The sequence below is a fragment of the Crinia signifera genome, chromosome 1 (genome assembly GCF_055691185.1).
Source record: "Crinia signifera chromosome 1, ASM5569118v1, whole genome shotgun sequence".
Lineage (NCBI taxonomy): Eukaryota > Metazoa > Chordata > Amphibia > Anura > Myobatrachidae > Crinia > Crinia signifera.
The window spans coordinates 376,787,307-376,805,436 of NC_139217.1; the positions used below are offsets into that span (position 1 = coordinate 376,787,307).

Here is an 18,130-nt window from a genome sequence, read left to right on the forward strand (position 1 = left end):
GGAGTGAAAGCACGTAGGCGTGTGAATGAACATCTGGCAGCCTGTGGCTGGAATAAGCATCTGGATGCTGTTGTACAATGAGTGGGATAAATACATGCGCATCTAGGTGAATGAACATCTGTAAGGTTGTGCGTAGGAAAATGTGTGTGTGTGTGTGTATGTATATATATATATATATATATATATATATATATATATATATATATTTTTTTTTCTGATTGTGTGGGTATTGTGAATGAATGTTTGCCACATTTTGAGATATAAATAAACATCTGGTAGTGTGTGTGTGTGTAGGGGGTCTTGAATGAACATCTGGCAGCTTTCTCAAGGGTACATTTACTAAAGCTTCTAAAATTGCTTATCCAATAGCAACTTATCTGGTTTTGTCCATCTTTTTCTAGGATGCAGTTGCTATAGGCAACTTCACCTCTTAGTTTTTAGAAGCATTAGTAAATTGTTTGAATGAATATATAGCAGGCTGCTTAGATTGGATTTAAACAGTTGTATACCATTATGAAAATGTTATGTTGTACCTCCTAGTAGTTTAAGAAATAGACTAATTGCTATCCCTATGACTAAATGCAATAGCAATGTTATTAAATATATTTTTTTTTAATCCTCTAATGTAATGGTGCCTACACACAGGGCGATTTCAGTGCATTTTCTAAGCCATCTCACTAGATTGCTTATAAAATTGCCCTACATCGCTCCGTGTGTAGGGGCCATAGTGATGTGCACCGGATGTCTCACCGGAGAGCCCTGGCCCTGACAGCACAGTATGCTAAGGGATCTTCATTGCTCAGGTCGCTCAGCAACATTACCCCATGTGTAGGCCCCTTAAGTCTGAATGTTTTACAGACTTCCTGTGTTAATGTTGCCATATTTTGGAATTTCTGTACATTGCAGTTTAACAATATTTGATTATATTCCATGATTGGTGATCTATTGTGACAAATGTTCTCAGATGGCTCTCTGCTTTCCAACTGGATATTTGTTATTGATACTTTGCTTGTTCTGGTAAGAAAGGATAAAAAAAAAAATTCTATCAGTAGTATTTATTTTTTCTCTGTTCTTGTTGTCTGGTGTTTTTTTGTTTTTCGTGTTTGTTGGGGGGGGGGGGGGGGGGGATCGATCCTATAAGTTGTGGATGATTCGCACTTGCACCGGGTGCACTTTACAGTGGACTGACTTAAAAGTGCTCCGCACCTCCATGGGGGTGCCAGCAATTTTAAGTGAATTCTGCCCAGCGTAAGGTGCTGTTTTCAGCGTTTAAATGGCACCCAAACAGCACCTCGCACCCTTTGGTGCTAATAGGTAAACATTTCGGCTCACAGACCCCTGAGGTGGGAGCTGAAGTGTCCACAACTCTGTGGTTTGAGTACTAAACCCGGTACTAATGGGCACGCACGGGATGCAGTTAAAATCCCGGCGTTCAGAATCCCGACGCCGGAATCCCGACCGCCGAAATCCCGACACTTTCTCCCTCCTGGGGTGTCCACGACACCCCTGGAGGGAGAATAAATTAGTGTGCCGAGCGTAGCGAGGCACCGGGCCCGCTGCGTGGCGAGCGCAGCGAGCCCGCAAGGGGGGGCGATCCACATCAACCCCTTGTCGGGATTTCGGCGGTCGGGATTCCGGCGTTGGGATTTTGAACACCGGCATCCCGACCGCCGGGATTTCATACTGCTTCCGCATGCACACGATGTGGCATGCGCACCCTAGGGGCAAACAGTTGCTTTGTTGGGTGCCCACAGATCATTTGAATTCCCTCCTGCATGTTTAACATGTACAATATAACATAAAGTGAAGTAAGATTTTAGGGTTACCGTCATCAGAATCCCGTCTGAGCTTCGATGCGCTCACCGGAGTACCGGCAGTTGGGATTCTAATGTTGGTATACTGACCGTTTGAATCCCGTCGGTCGGGCCACTATACCACACCCGGTTATTCATGTTTGAAAATAGTTAAATAAAAATAAATAAAACCCCAGGTAGTTTCCTTGTTTACCTAGGTTGTGGCTCGGTGGAAAAGCACCTGGTAATTTGACCCATTTAAGGCTGCAGTGTAACTTTATGTACCCACCACCAGTGAAGGCCAAAATTCAAATAGGGGACTCTCACCAACTGCCATTTTAAATGCTGCCATATAACACTGTATGGGACTCGCTGTCAGATGGTGTTGCTCCCCTATTTGAATTTTAAGCTGTGCCGCAGCCCCAATGTCCAGCCTGCCTTGTAAATGGGGTTCTAAGTTCCTGCGACATGGCTTGAAACCATGTTCAGTTAGGTGGGTCAGATTTAGGTGTTTTTTTTTTATTATTATTATTATAATTTTTGTTTTTTTTTTGTGTGTGGAAATTGGGTATAGTTAAGAATATCTGGGCTGTAATGGATACATTTACTTAAGTGCATATTTTTAGTTATGGAGATTTTGCTCAGCCCTTAAAATGGAATAGTCTTCATGAACAAATCTGTGCATATATCTCTTAATGCCCACCACCATCATTGCAAGTCTCTTGCTTTTGTATTTAAGGGATATCCAAATCGGCATAAATGATCTGATATTAAGAGGTCACTAGTGTAAAAACCTATTTAATTATCAGCAACTTCAGTTACAGTACCTGAAAGATAAATGTATTTTGCTTAACTGATAACTACTGTGTATTCTCCAAGGCCTGGCTTGGTGCAGTGTGACATCTACTGCTGCTTCCTTGTTAATTGCCTCCTATTTACCTGATAATTCCTTAGAGAATATATGTATCTTATAGCCAAATACATTCATCTGTCTAGTTCAAGTCTAGTTGTTTTTTAATTGAAGCTGCTGATTTGAATGAAATTTTTGCACACTATGGCGGTCCCGTTCCATGAGAGATTATTTGGTTCCTTGTGGCAGAATTTATGCCTGCTTTAAACACAAAGATAGAGATTAGAAGTGCTAGAAAATATAGGCCTTGAAAGCCTATGTGAAATTATTTGTTTGGAACGTGAGACTGGAGATTGGTAAGAAGAAAATTGATTATAAAAATTATATTGAACCAAATTCCAATTTCAGAGTAGCCTCGTGTGGAATTTAGGGCTTGTCGAAATTAATGTTTTTTTTAATGTATATTTAATCTTTTTAATGTGTCATTTCGCACCTTAACATTTGTACATGAACTTTAAGTGTGGAATTCAATTGAAAGAAATGGTACTCTTTACCTAGCACGGCGCCCACGATCTTGATCGTGGGCATCGTGAGGTAAAAAATCGCGTCGGTCGCGTCGTATGCGGGCTAAAGATGCCCGGACGCGACGTCCACGATTTCCCCATTGAAAACCATGTTAAACATGGACATCGCGTCGGTCGCGTCGCGGCTGGCCATAAATGTGCACACGATGGCCGCGACGCGATGCCCACGATTTGCCATAGGAATCAATGTTAAAAGGCCCGATGGACACGATTTTCATGTTAAATGGCTGAATGGACCCGATTTTACCATAGGAAACAATGTTAAATGGGCCTTAGAGCCCAAATAGTTACGCTGAACTCTGAAATGGCCCCCCCAATTGTTTACGCCACCCCACGATCAACGTCAACCCGAAGCGTGGCGAGCGCAGCGGTACGCGTCCTCCGACCTTTTCATACCCCCACTATCCACGTCGGCGTGGAGTTGAGAATAGAATAGTGTGGCGAGCGCAGCGTGGCGACGCGGATACCTTCACAGGTAAACGCGTCCCTTCGCGGGCTTCACAGGTGTCCGCGTCGCCATGGACACCTGTGAAGCCCGCGAGGGGACGCGTATAGCTGTGAAGGTATCCGCGTCCCCTCGCGGGGCTCGCTGCGCTCGCCACGCTTCGGGCTCGGTGGCTCGCTGCGCTCGCCACACTATTCTATTCTCAACTCCACGCCAACGTGGATAGTGGGGGTATGAAAAGGTCGGAGGACGCGTACCGCCGCCCCTCGCGGGCTCGCTGCGCTCGCCACGCTTCGGGTTGACGTTGATCGTGGGGTGGCGTAAACAATTGGGGGGGCCATTTCAGAGTTCAGGGTAACTATTTGGGCTCTAAGGCCCATTTACCATTGTTTCCTATGGTAAAATCGGGTCCATTGAGGCATTTAACAGTAAAATCGTGTCCATCGGGCCTTTTAACATTGATTCCTATGGCAAATCGGGAGCATCGCGTCGCGGGCATCGCGGGTACATTTATGGCCGGCCGCGACGCGACCGACGCGATTTCCATGTTTAACATGGGTTTCAATGGGAAATCGCGGGCATCGCGTCGGTCGCGTCGCGGCCAGACATAAATGTACCCGCGATGGGCGCCGTGCTAGGTAAAGAGTACCAAAGAAATATTACAAAAATAAAGTTATGTAGTTTAACCATCTACAGTTACATGTGTTTGCCCATAGGAGACCTCCATCCTAGAAGAATTCAACATCAACTGGACCCAAAAGCTAGGTGCTGGAATCAGTGGCCCAGTGAGGTACAAAGGTCACTTTTATGTAAAGGGTAATAATGTGGGTTGTGTGTTTTTAAGCTGGATATTCATTTTTCTGATTTAGGGGACTATTTCTCAGTTGCTTAAAGTAAATATTCTAACCATGCTGCCTGTATATGTTTGCCTAGTACTATTTCTTTAGAAAACAAAAACCCCATGGACTTTTATCCTCCTCTGGCTCACCCTAATATTCTGATGTGAAATCATGTTAGGAGATACAGTATGTGTATATATGCCCTGTGTTATAGCACTTTTTGTAATCTTTATCTGTTGCGTGTGTCTTCACTATCTTTAATTCAATCCCCCCTCACCCTCCCTGGCTGCCACCAGGTGCCGCCCAACAGAAAAATGTAAATTGTTTCTCCGTTCGCACACATGAAGCGTGCAGCCTCCTGAGGTGAATGCTGCATTGTGTGAAACCCTAAATAGGACTGACCAGGCACTAATGAGCGTGCACACACGGCATGTGCGCTCAACAGGGGGGGGGGGGGCGGGCAGGGGGGCGGGGCAATGGCCATTGAATTGCACCTATGGGCTCCTATTCTGTTTGGGCATCCAAAAAACAATTGAATTCTTCCCAGTGTATCAAGTATTTGTTTTACCTTTTTGTGTTTCCATTATATAAAAATTAGTTTGTAAGTTGGTTTGAGCCTCATTGTGTATAAATATTTACTTTGTCCTGTCATCATAGTCTACAATTACACAGCCTTTGACACTGTAACGTAGCCTTCATCTATTTATACTGGGGGAGAGAATTGCTTCCTTTTCAGGGCCTGTCCGGTTGTCTAATACAAGTGTTGATTCTGGCCAGCCAATAATAACCTTTCTGACACATAACAGTCATACCATCCCTGCATACCAGTCCAGCCATTGTTTAACATCTTTCATTGCCCAGATACAGTCTTCTGCCCTCCTATTAACATTAGGTTATGCTTCATGTACAGAGTCTCGTTGGAATCCACATCTAAGGAGTATTTCACTGGAAAATGTCGGTAATGGTTGTGTATTTCACTCCATATTTGTGATTATGGCATGCACCATAAATGGCTACCTGTGAGTCTCCTATTACTGTACTGTAGTTTAAACACCAAATGAAGAGAAAATCGGGCAGTACTTACTCATTGGCACTGACTGTCTTTGCCAATTCATATTGTTGTAAAATTGGAATGCAGTGTTAACATTTTTGACTAAATAAGTGTGAAATTGTTTGTTTTTCTCTTTTCAGAGTATGTGTGAAAAAATCAACGCAAGAGCGGTTTGCATTAAAAATTCTTATAGATCGCCCTAAAGCCAGGAATGAGGTGAGTTGTATTCATTATTTTTTTTCAGACTCTACAAGTAATGTTCATCACTACAGTTTTTTCTTCTGGATGTTATTTATTTAAAAAAAAAAAAGCCATTCTTTTCATTAGATATTCTAGAGAATTTCATGGAGATGTTGTTTATGTGCTGAACACAGTAGTGGCCAAAAGTGTGCCCTTTATATGGCCATCAAAGCTGGTGTAGCACTGCAAGAAAATAATAAAACTGTTAAAAGAAGTAACACAAGCTTAGTTACATATGTTATATGCCTATCTTAAACCAGTAATTTTAATAAAGCAATTATACCCCCTTTCACACCAGCCAAAATTCTCAGGTTGGCCCCGGGACCAGCCCGCGACTAGCACTGGTATGAAAGGGATTTCAACCTTGCTAGCTAGCATGGTGCTCCCGCGACCATCCCGGGTTACTGGCTGGTGTGAAAGGTGCTGACTCTTAGTGGTGGGCAGCGGGGTCCAGGTAGCAGCAGCTGGGAGCTTGTAGTGCTATTTGTCGGGCGGCGGGGGTGGGAGGCGCTGCTGAAGTTATTGAAAATACTGGCCAGATGCTCTCAGCCAATCGCTTCCGGACAGTCTTTTTCAAAATGTTTTCAAATTCAGCAGCACTTCCTGCCCCGGCGCCCGGCAAATAGCGCTACATGCTCCCAGCCACCTCTGCCCGGACCCACTTCTGCACATAGGTGCCCTCCCAGTGCTGTCTCTTCCCCCCTCACACCATGCAGGGACTAGGCTGGTGTAATAGGTGCCAACCTGGGAATCTCCCTGCTTGATCCTTGGACTGTTTTCCCAGGTAAGTCCCTGCATTTTCTGGTATTAAAGGGATATAAGTGGAATTGAGGAGCAGTGAGAGGCCACAAAACGGACCAGTATATTTTGATATAACTCTTATCTTTTCCCCTAATAAAGACCTGTGAATAGAGGGACACTTACATTTATTGTATAATGGAGGAATCTGTTTTTGAATGAAGGTGTGTCTCTTTATTCAGTAAGCTGACATATTTTGTCTTTGTGTCTTAATAGCCTTTTCTCTTAGAACCATCCTTTCAGTCTTCTCATATATTTTCACACACTTCATCGTCTTAAGATGCAGCCTCATGTCTTAGGGGTTTGTTATGGTTTGGGCTAGTAGTCTCTGCCATTAGTGGGAATGTGTGAATGCTGAATAATTCAACTAATTGTATTCTTTGTACAGTACAGATCACATATAAAGTACAATCCTTTATGTTGTTAAATATAATAGAATAGCATGTTTAACCCTTTGATGCCAACATATGAGAGATGTGCAAAATATCCACTAAAAATGCCAGCGTCGCACACTTCAATTTTTACAAATATTTGCATGCTCCCCTAGGCTATTGCATGTTCCCTGCTAGCTGGAATTTATTGGGGATTATGCTTTGCATGTCTGCACAAAATACCCAGTACCCAGCCCCTAGAGATCCGTTTTATCCCAGATCCTATGGGGGTACTGGCCACATGCGGGTAATTTACAGCATGGTGCAATGGGCTGTTATTGGATAGTACATTAATACCATCAGGCACAAAAGTCTTTTGCAGTAAATTAGTGCCAGCAATAGATTATTGTCCTTAGTCTCTTGTCAATTTACAGTCTATTTGCAATACTGTTTTTTGTTAATCTACATAATATATTGATACTACTTCATTGTCTAATTTTAAACTGTAGGAAAAGTGTGAAACCATGTCAGTGTTGCAGTATATATTTTTTTTTTTTGCGTTCTAAATCTATAGGATTATAATAATTCACCTCCAGTCTAGTCTGTGCATTGTTCCAAATGTGTTATAATTTCATTGTATTCTTTGGGCAGTATTCAATGAGAACAATTTTCTGTGTTTTATGGCGAGTTTGTGCTTTTCTCGCGTTGGACGGAGACTTTTGCTCTCAAAAAGCGAGCAACCCTATTCAATGTGCACTTCTCACCGTCTTTCTAAGTGATTTTCGCCGTGTCTCTCCGTGTAGCAATTCTCCATCTTTTCATGGAGAAGTGGAAAATGAACTTTTACAATAAAAGGTTTATTGTTTTATTTTGGTGTAAAAAAATCAGGAATTTTATTCTGTGAAGGGGCATGCTATTTTTATTCATGTGCTTATAGCACATGAATATATATTTAATTTAAAAAAAATATATATATTTTTTTACACAGAGCAGCCAGCAGGGGGCCGGGAGCCGAGCCGCTCATTAGATATTCATATATTCTCTGCACCCGATCATTACATATGCACGATCCATCTCCCTGCCTGCCGCCGTCCTCAGGCTCCCTGCGGCGTCACCTCATACGCCGGATTGGCTGATACTCGCCGCGAGGGGCGGCGAGTATTAGTCACATTGAATACTATCTAAAGTGCCGTGGCGGAGAATCTCCGCAAAAACACGGCGAGTGCATGGCGAGCGAAAAAAACCGATCGCCATGCACGGAGAATATTTTCATTGAATACTGCCCTATGTTGTAAACCTCACTAGTGGCTGTGTGGTTCACCCATGTCCGGATCCTGGCACCGGCATAGTCAGGTCAACATATGGACATTGGGCCCAATACAGACCTGCACGCTCTGCTGCGAATTCGCAGCACAAGTGATTATTGGCTGACCGCGCATGGTACACTGTGTGCATGCACATGGGTGGTATTTCAATCGTGCAAGGGGGCATTTACCTGCTCACTGAGCTATGAACGCTCACAGCCCAGCTGGTCTGAATCGGGCCCATTGTCATTGTCAACCTCTTGTGCCCAGCCCTTTACACAATATCTGTCTAATGTAGAATTATAAGTATTAATCCGTTTATTAATCTTGTGTGATAGTTGATGATTTGATGGGACTTTTGGCATTCATCGGAGCTTCTTGTGTGTCGGTTACATGCACATCTCATTTCCTTTAATTCCAAAATGCTCAAAGTAGAACGCAAGCCATTACCTTGCTGCTGTGTCTTGAGGAGTGCTCAGTACGCTACCACATAGGGGGTTATTCTAATCCACTCTTTCTGACAAAATCCTTCTTAGACGGACAAAACCATGTGCACTGCAGGGGGGCAGATGTAACATGTGCAGAGAGAATTAGATTTGGGTGAGTTATTTTGTTTCTGTGCAGGGTAAATACTGACTGCTTTATTTTTACACTGCAATATAGATCTCACTTTGAAGTAAAACCCCACCCAAATCTAATTATCTCTGCACAAGTAACATCTGCCCCACCTGCAGTGCACATGGTTTTGCCCATCTAAGAAGGATTTTGTCAGAAAGAGTGGATTAGAATAAGGCCCATAGTCTTATGCTGCTACCACATTCACAATCACTGCTGAGTGAACTGATGTGATGGTAACAAATGGTCAGCATGCCATTGAGTACTCTCCACGTGCCTCTTTAATGCCCATCAGACATAGACACGCCACTTTCAAGCCTGTGTGGCCACTTCACATGCTGATTAGACCTCTTCACATGTCTCTTAAATTCTCTTTACCAACCCATGTGCCTGTCAAGCTTATTTATATGGTATCATACTATATCAAAGTCTTTCCATATGCCCTTCAGCCCTCTCTGTTCCCTTTAGACCTCTTCACATTGCCCCTTTTATGCCATCTGTACACTCTGTTTGCCATTAGACCTCCCAAAGTATCATAGTAATTAAGGCTGAAAAAAGATGTTAGTCAAGTCAGTCGTTACAAGTGAAATAGGTTGAACTCGATGGACCAAGTCATACAGTATCTATAGAATCCCCATAGGATTACTTTGCCATCAGACCCCTCAACATGCAACTTGCATACTGTCAGTTTAATATACTGTCATACTACCCTGCATGTCACTTACATGCCTTTCACACATCCCATATATTCCTGCTCACATCTTCCTCCTACCCACCTTTACTGACGGTGGGCACACATTGAGCAGAAAGGCCGGAGAGCACACTACAGGTTCCACTTCCCCTATTGGATTTTGTTTTGTGACGTCGCTATGAAAGGAAGTCAAGTGATGTGGACACAAGTTAGAATTTGCGCCTGTCAGCATCTTCCCTGTGGCCATGGAGCACCACACTTGGAAACTGGAGTGATATTTAATTGTTCAGTGTATGCCTTAATTGGGCAAATATATTAAAGCTTGGTGAGAGATAAAATGCCAGATGTACTATGCTTGAAAAGTAATAAAATGAAGATAAGCCACCCGCCACAGCTGATAACTGTCATGTCACATTCTGTTTAAAAAATGGCAGATAGGAGCTGATTTGGTTTATCACTCTCCATTTCATCAGCTTAGTGCATCTTATCCAAAGTAACCAGTCAGCCCCTAGATAGCAGGGTTGAAATGCCTAGAAAATGTCCTGGCATTTTTGGCCCAGGACCCATTCACCCTAGCCCTGAAGCTATGCTGGTGTATGGGGCCAAACAGGGAATGCCCCAGCATGATCCCAGGACCGAAATCCCTGGTAAGGCCTTGCATTTTCTGGTGTAAAGGGGGTATTAATTGGCTCTGTCCGAGGAGCCCTAGTAACCCCTGCAATAGGGGACTGGACAGTTCCCACATGGTACCACTCAGCATGTTTACAGCAAGGGACAGTGCATCTGGCGTCGCTGTTGGACAGTGAGATGGGACCTGCCAGTGAATCATGATTCTGTATGCTGTAGAGATGGATGAGTCCTGTGTGTCTGACCCACCAGCCATTGGTACAGTGTAGCCGTTGTCCCTGTAGACCAGGCTATCTAAAGATGGATGCGCACCATGTTTGTTTTTACTTAATTTTTTTAAGTGTGGGGGTTTCCACTAAACTCCAACTTACCTGCAGACATGTGGGATGAACTTATGCCTCTGCTCCCCATGCTATACACTGAAGCCAACCTGAAATGACTGACCACCTTATTCAACTTGCTGCAATTCAAGCTCTAATTACGTGTCTTCATTATCTCAAGTTCTCTGAGGGTATATAAATGTTTAATTACAGTACATATATATCTATGGATATTATGTTTATATGTATAGTCTATTTTTGGTCCTTTATATTTATTAAAGTCCCACATCCACTGTAGTTGAATGCACAAATTCACAAAATTAGATGTGCCTAAGTAAAAACAAAAAGCACCCACTTTTCCCACGTTTACAGCTTTCTACTGTAGTATCCTGGATGTAATAAGCTCTTGAAAACCCTATAACACTTATGAATTTTTTACATATAGCAAATTGTATTTGAAGGTTAGTGGTCTTTAATACCTTGCACTGTAAAATTGCATGATCTCTTATAGGCTAATAATTGCATGGTTCTCTTTACCACATCATTGTTGCACTCCATAAAAGCCTGGTTCTCCATCCTCCCATCCTGTGTTTCTCTGTCTGTTCCATGTAATCAGCCTTCCTTTTCATCTGTGCCACTTACCAAGTAGATTAACACCTGTGTTCTTTCCTTCAAGGTACGGCTACATATGCTGTGTGCATCACATCAAAACATTGTGCAAATTATTGACGTTTATGCAAACAGTGTGCAGTTCCCCCACGAAACTAGCCCCAGGTAAGAGCAGACCATTCTACATTAGGCACTTCTTCTGCTTGGCTACAGTGACCTTTGTTTGCTGCATCTTGATTACATGTACTTTATTCTTTTGCAGAAGTGTGACCACCAATAGTTTTGTCCTGTAACAAAAATGTAAGACAACTTTAATAGAGTGACCTAGTTCTGAAGGGTTTATACTCTGTTTGTCTAATTCTTTATTCCTTATGTTACTTGCTATAGGTTATCATACAATTATTTTTTTTCCTCAGACTTATTTACAAATAGAGTTTTCTGTAGGGTGCAGTAAAGCACAGCTATCCCAAAAGCTGGGTCTACTCAATGCGTATATATAATGCTGGAGACTTTATATGCTCCCACTGTTAGGGAATGTATGCTTCTCTGCAGAACGTGTATTGCCTGGATTTTGTTACTTTGATACTCCTGTGCCAGCTATATTTAGCTACCCTGTTTATAGTGCCTGCCGGACAGCAGCTGGTTATGTTGCGGTGTTATGACGGGTGGGGGTGCATCTGATCTGTCAGTGTTAGGCTTGCTGTATTGTTCTACGCTATAGCTGCTCTGATTGGTATTAACCATTTCTATAGGGACCATGATTATAAAGATAGATTAGGTTCTCTCCCAGCCAACATCTCTATATATTGTAGACACAGGCATGAATATTTAGGAAAGGTGATAAGATTGCCATAAATTTATGACCATTAGAAGCAATCACTAAAGCTACCATGTAGTGTACATTTGTTAAATGTTTCAGTTCTGTGGGATCCTATAAGCAAACTAGTATAGTCATTGTCTTTAGAGTTTCATATAAAGCAAATCCTTAAGTTACGAATCAGAGGAACACTGAAGACCTAGTAGACACTTGGCATAATCTAATTGGTGACCAGTGATCTAGTGAGTGCCCACTTCATAGGAGAGCCTCTGAAAGCTCACTTAGTATTATTTGAGGTACCCTTGTAACCTGCACTCAGTGGATGTAGAAGAACTATAAATGATCATGCATCCTGTTATTTCATTCAGGACCAGTGACATGACACAAGTGATGTCATTCGTTCTTTTCAAAATGACAAGTTGCGTTCCGAAGTGACTACCGCCACTGTTTGTAGATATCCACAGTATATAGCAGGCAGCGTTAGTAGAGTACTGGTGTCACCCACACATATTGGACTGAACAGAATTAGAACACAATATAACAGCAGGAAAGTTGATTCTGCTGGAAGAGAAGTGCCAGTGCTGTCAATCTGGGGCGTGACCTTCACCACAACCAAACCAAAATCTATCCAGACAACAAATGGGGGAGAGCAAGGTTGCGCCTACCGTTGACCAGCATCAGCATTAACTGCATACTCACTGATATTTGACCCACTCTTTAAATTAACGCTTTTGAACAGGGCACGGCTCCTAATTGTTATGGAGATGATGGAGGGGGGAGAGCTGTTTCACAGAATCAGCCAGCACCGGCACTTCACTGAGAAGCAAGCCAGCCAAGTAACAAAGCAGGCAAGTTCCAGAAGCTTCCACCAGCAGTCTTGCAATGAACAACTAGGGGTTGAAGGCATTAAAGATACTTAGGTTCTCACTTGACCTTATTGCCTGCTTTGTTATAATCAAAATATATGATGCACGCTACCACTGGCATAACGATTTTGTTTCAGCCACACTATGTAATTCATTTTTCTGGGGTTACCATAAGCTTGTACTCTGCTTCTAGGGCCTGCAATGGACTTTAAGCTTGTCTTGGTTTAAATCATTTGATTAAAAAAAAAAAAAAATGGCCGTCAGATCTGACCATATAACCTTTTGATTTGTGGTTGCTGATTTGCACCTTTGTGATTTATAGGTTGATAATGGAAATATGAAAATGTATTTATTGCGAAGTTCAGCCTTTTCCACTTCTTTCAGTGCAGATGTACAAGATTATTGCAAATTAGCTTCTATATGTTTCCGTATCCGCTTCTCCATGAAGCCTGACTATATGTCATTAGTTCCTTATCTGCTATAACTATGGGATACTCACCCACTGCTGATTGCTGCTCTGGTGTTGCAAATCCCTGTGGAGCTGAAAGGTTGAGTATAATTGGGACATTGAAATCTCAATAGTGTGTCTTTATAACTGAAGAGCAGAGAGGTCCATGCGTTTAACTACTTTGTTGCAAGAAAGGTCTGTTTGTTTTTGCAGTTCCTCTCGCAATAAAGCAGTTAGCATGTAAGGGAGACAAAAAAATGTGTATTGACTTGCATTTTCTTTTTACAGATTGCTTTGGCCCTAGAGCATTGTCACTCACTAAATATTGCACATAGAGATCTGAAACCGGAGAACCTGCTCTTTAAGGATAATTCTTTGGTAAGAAGACTTATATGTTGTGTGCAGTTTTCAGACTTACTAGAGATGTAACAATATACAGAAGTGCATGTTTGCAAATGCAGGTTCGAGCTGTACCCATGAACTCTAGCTTCGATTTCGAAGCAAGACTTTCTGTCAGTCTACAAATTTATAATTCCTAAAGGTGCCCATGCAATGAGCTGATTTGGGCCGATTACGACGAATCGGACTGTGAAATCGGCCCAATTCGGCTCAGTTTGATGTCCCCTCAGGTCCAGCGCACATCGGACTCGATCAGGTGGTCGGACCTACTGGCCATCCAACAACCCGACCTGGGACCTCCTTCCCTGGGAGGCGGATAGCATGTTGGGGGGCGGGCAGCTCATAGTAGTGGTTGATTGGTGAGAGAATTCTCTCAGCCAATCAACGCCCGGCCAATCATTTCAAAATATTCAGCAGCCATATCCCGCCGCCTGGAAAAATGCCACTACAAGCTCCAGCCGCCACTCGTACGGACCCTTCTGCCTGGTACTACTAGCCTTAAGTATAGGGATATAACTGATGTTATTTTTATTTATTTTTTTTCAAATCTGTTTTTGTTTCAGGAAGCTCCAGTCAAATTGTGTGACTTTGGATTTGCAAAAATAGACCAGGGGGACCTTATGACACCACAGTTCACCCCTTATTATGTAGCACCTCAGGTAACGTGATTAACTACATCTCTAACTCTTGTTTATTTAGTGTTTTCCATAAGTATTCTGAACGATTAATCTAAACATGAAATTTTAATTAATTTACTCACTACATTACTCTGCAGCCAATTCGGTTTCAGTGAATTGAATATATTCCATATTTGTAAGCAGGTTCTCAGTATACCATAATAAACTAAAAGAAAATATCAAGCACCGTTTTTAAGGGAGTTGTTGAGGAAAACTGGATTTTTCTAAACCATTTCTCTAAGTCCACTAGAGACCGTTTAATCGGTACATTGGAGATTAGTGTGAAGTGGAGAGTCGGGCATTTTCAGAAACCTGTAAACGTCATGTTCCTCTACCGCTATATACCCCAGTGGCTGATTAGGAGTCTCAGTTTTGTCTAATAAACCCCCATAGGACAGATCAGAAGTACAGATGAAAGGAGTAAAAGCAATGTTGTTAAGCAACAACAAAGGGCATAAAGGGAATGTGTGCCCTCACTGATTTAGAAACTGGCAAACCTGGCAGTAGTCTGTAAGGATGCTGGTCAGCATTTATTTTAGACCTCACTAAAGGAAAACCTGTCTTTTGTCTTGTGCAAGATCTGGGTCCTACAGGCTGGTGGAGATCATTGGTTCACCAGAAATAGGTAATTGTGAAAATGGTTGATGCCACAAAAGGAGGACGAGGAAACTGTCGACACAGGGAGGGGGGGTGTATGTAATTTTGAATGTTTAATCACATGTAAGCAAAAATTTTGAAAGTAATTCAAATGAAAATGTTGTCGTAATGCAATCCGAGCATATTGGAACCCACCCTTCAGCCATAGAGACCCAGCATCCTGAGAATGTTGAGAGCCCTCTTTGTCTGGAGAGTTATCCCTATCCATGTAAGAATCACGTAGCCTGATGTAAATGGAATGGACAAATATCATTCACTTGGCAATATTGCTTTTATACATGCACAGCTTAGTAGGAATTAAAAAAAAAAAAAGAAGAAAAGTTGTACTGGAATACAAAAATCCATTGAAATATGTAAAACTTCACCAAATCATTGTATCATTTTCGACCAAGATGACATTGTTATTTCGAATCTGCCCCCATATGGTGGTGGTGGAATTAAGGGATAAGTGGGAGGGGACTGTTGGGGTTAGACTTGTCGGTAGTGTTTAAATACTTACCAGGCTCTGTTGGAATTTTGGGGATGTTGCTGTTGGCAGCGTGGTCATAATGATACTGAATGCTGGAATTTCATGCTCAACATCTAGACAGAACTGTGATGTTTGGAGATCAGAATGTTGAAAAGAGCTCTAGCACATTGATCAAGAGCTAGGACAGCTCTGGAGCTCATTGGCCCTGTGACCATAACTGATGAGCAAAGGCTCCCTGCTGCAAAGGCATGTGATAACATTACTTTTGCTTTTTCCTAGACGGCTAATTAGTTGCCCCTCCTCAGATCATTGCCAATTAGCCACCAACATATCAAGAGACCAGGCTAAAGGTGAAGGCTCGAATTGATTTGAAATAGATTTTTAGGTACTAAATTACTGTGCTAAAGATCTGTGCTTCTGTATGCCTCTTTACACAGGAATACCCAGGTGAATCTACAGCCTACAGTAGCATGTTAATGATAATAATAATGCAAGTCTGAGGGCTTGAAGGCGCTAACCACTTCACGGCCCAAGTCTGTGTATGTACTGCAGTCCTTAATGGAAGTGGAGAACTCCTCCCTCCGTTTTCCTCAGTCCATAGGCTAGGTGCACTGGCAATGAGGAACACAAGCTTGCGTAATAGCTGTCAACTATGTACCAACAAGCCATGAGTATGGAATGGACTCCAGAAGTTTGTTAGACTCTGTGTCCAAGACCAAATCCAGCTCAGTGCTTACTTAGCTGTTGCAAATCCAGTCCCAAGAAAACGGTTTAATGGATAGGGTAAATTTTCCTATCCATGTTGTCAATTTGGGCATCCGTACTTGGTCTAGGAAAACTGCGTTATTCTAGTATGCACACCTGGTGGTGACTGACATTTCTGTAACTATTCTAATATGTAATTATTAGAATATGGAAATACAGGGGGAGTTTTCTTGGGAAAATGTAAAGGATCCTAAAATCATTTCTTGTAGAAAATATATATGCACAACTAACTCAATCTTTCTAAACAATTTTGTACCTGCACTCCATTTCATACTCTTTGCTGCTGATTTGAATACTTGCACAAGAGTCCAAAGCAGAAAAGATGACCGGGTAATAGACTTAGGCATAACATTTTTTTCAAGCTGGTCTGACAAAGGGCTCCTTGCTGTGGAAGTTACTGTCCCCGAATCATCCCCAGATTGGCAGAGAATGAACGGATGTCATTAGACTTCTTGGTAAAAAAACTCATAAGCTGAAAAAAGATACAGGGCCAAACCCTTGGAATGCCCAGCCTGTAAGATATTTAGACTCCCATATGCTGTACAAAAAACAGCATGATTAAAAGATAATTTTAGGTTTCCCTTGGGACAGGTAAAATCGGTTCCTACTTTGATAATACTGCCCTAATTGGACCTTTAGCATCAATAAAGGATGATGGTGACTACAGCTGCGGTTTGCCTAGTATAGTAGGTGTGCCATGTGAGAGACACAAAGTTCCGAAGCATGTACAATGCAAACTTCCACCTGACTTACAGACCCTACATCCAGAGACACATGTAGTTTCTAAACTGCAATATCTCTATAATGCAATCAGATCTTGCCTTTATCACCCACTGCAGTGCAAATACCAGTGGCCATGGACCCATATACAGAGGGAATCGGTACATCTATCAGAATGAACTTAGGTCTACAGTCATTAGGTCGACCCCACTAGGTCGACTGGCAGAAAGGTCGACATGGGCTAAGGTCGACATGACTTAAGGTCACATTTGCATAAAGGTCGACATGATGAAGGTCGACTGGTCATAAGGTCGACATGGGTTTTTCACAGTTTTTTGATAAGAATGTCTATACAGTCGACATGGACACAGTTGGCAATGAGAATCGGACCCTCGCATCGCTCGCTTCGCTCGCCATGCTTCGGGCACGGTGGCTCGCTTTGCTCGCCACAGCTTTAATAACCTCCTCCACGCCCTAGTGGATGGTAGGGCATGAAATACCGCCTGTCGGCACATGTCGGCTCAAAAAACAGTGAAAAACCCCATGTCGACCGTATGACCAGTCAACCTTCCTCATGTCGACCTTTATGCAAATTCGACCTTAAGTCATGTCGACCTTGGCCCATGTCGACCTTAAGTCAGGTCGACCTTCCTGCCAGTCGACCTAGTGGGGTCGACCTAATGACTGTAGACCTAAGTTCATTCTAATAGATGACCGCTTCCCATACAGAGCTTGGTCTTCTCCTCCAGTGGATAACATTTGACAGGCTTACCCTTTTTAAGAGAAGCCATCCATGAGGAAGGCATCCCAGAACCATAAACAGGGATGCAGACACCGTGGAAATTGTGAATTGTACTGACAATTCACTCGCCTCACTGCAGTGTCTCCGTGCTTTTCTGAAGCTGATGGGTGGAGACATGGGACAGTGATTTTGTCCCCGCCTGAGGCAATCCTTCAGCATGAAGATGGGGGTGATGATCACGTCAATTCCCCCAGCACATACTAAGCATACCCAGTAGTGGATGACCGATGCGTGCACCTAACTAAACTGTGGTTCCCAGGAAGTCACAGGGAAATATTGGGAGAGGTTTCTTAAAGTGTGTTTTTTTTCAGAGCAACTAGTTTGAGAAATTAGAACAACAAGTTACAAGCCCTAAATAAACTTTGATCTCTAG

General features: G+C 42.6%; 1 protein-coding gene across 3 annotated transcripts in view; it reads left to right on the plus strand.

Annotated features, from left to right (window-relative positions):
- The window catches only part of MAPKAPK5 (MAPK activated protein kinase 5), a 59,137-nt gene that overhangs the window by 575 nt on the left and 40,432 nt on the right, over window positions 1-18,130 (plus strand). For 2 of the 3 annotated variants that reach the window (XR_014445337.1, XM_083151421.1), the window contains exons 2-7: window positions 4,389-4,462; window positions 5,703-5,778; window positions 11,205-11,302; window positions 12,694-12,802; window positions 13,557-13,646; window positions 14,231-14,326. Coding sequence is in view for 2 of the 3 variants with exons in the window: in XM_083151421.1 (XP_083007547.1) it covers window positions 4,389-4,462; window positions 5,703-5,778; window positions 11,205-11,302; window positions 12,694-12,802; window positions 13,557-13,646; window positions 14,231-14,326 (543 nt within the window). In the remaining variant the exon portion in view is untranslated. The remainder of the gene's footprint in view (window positions 1-4,388; window positions 4,463-5,702; window positions 5,779-11,204; window positions 11,303-12,693; window positions 12,803-13,556; window positions 13,647-14,230; window positions 14,327-18,130) is intronic. The other variant, XM_083151423.1, reaches the window with a different exon arrangement.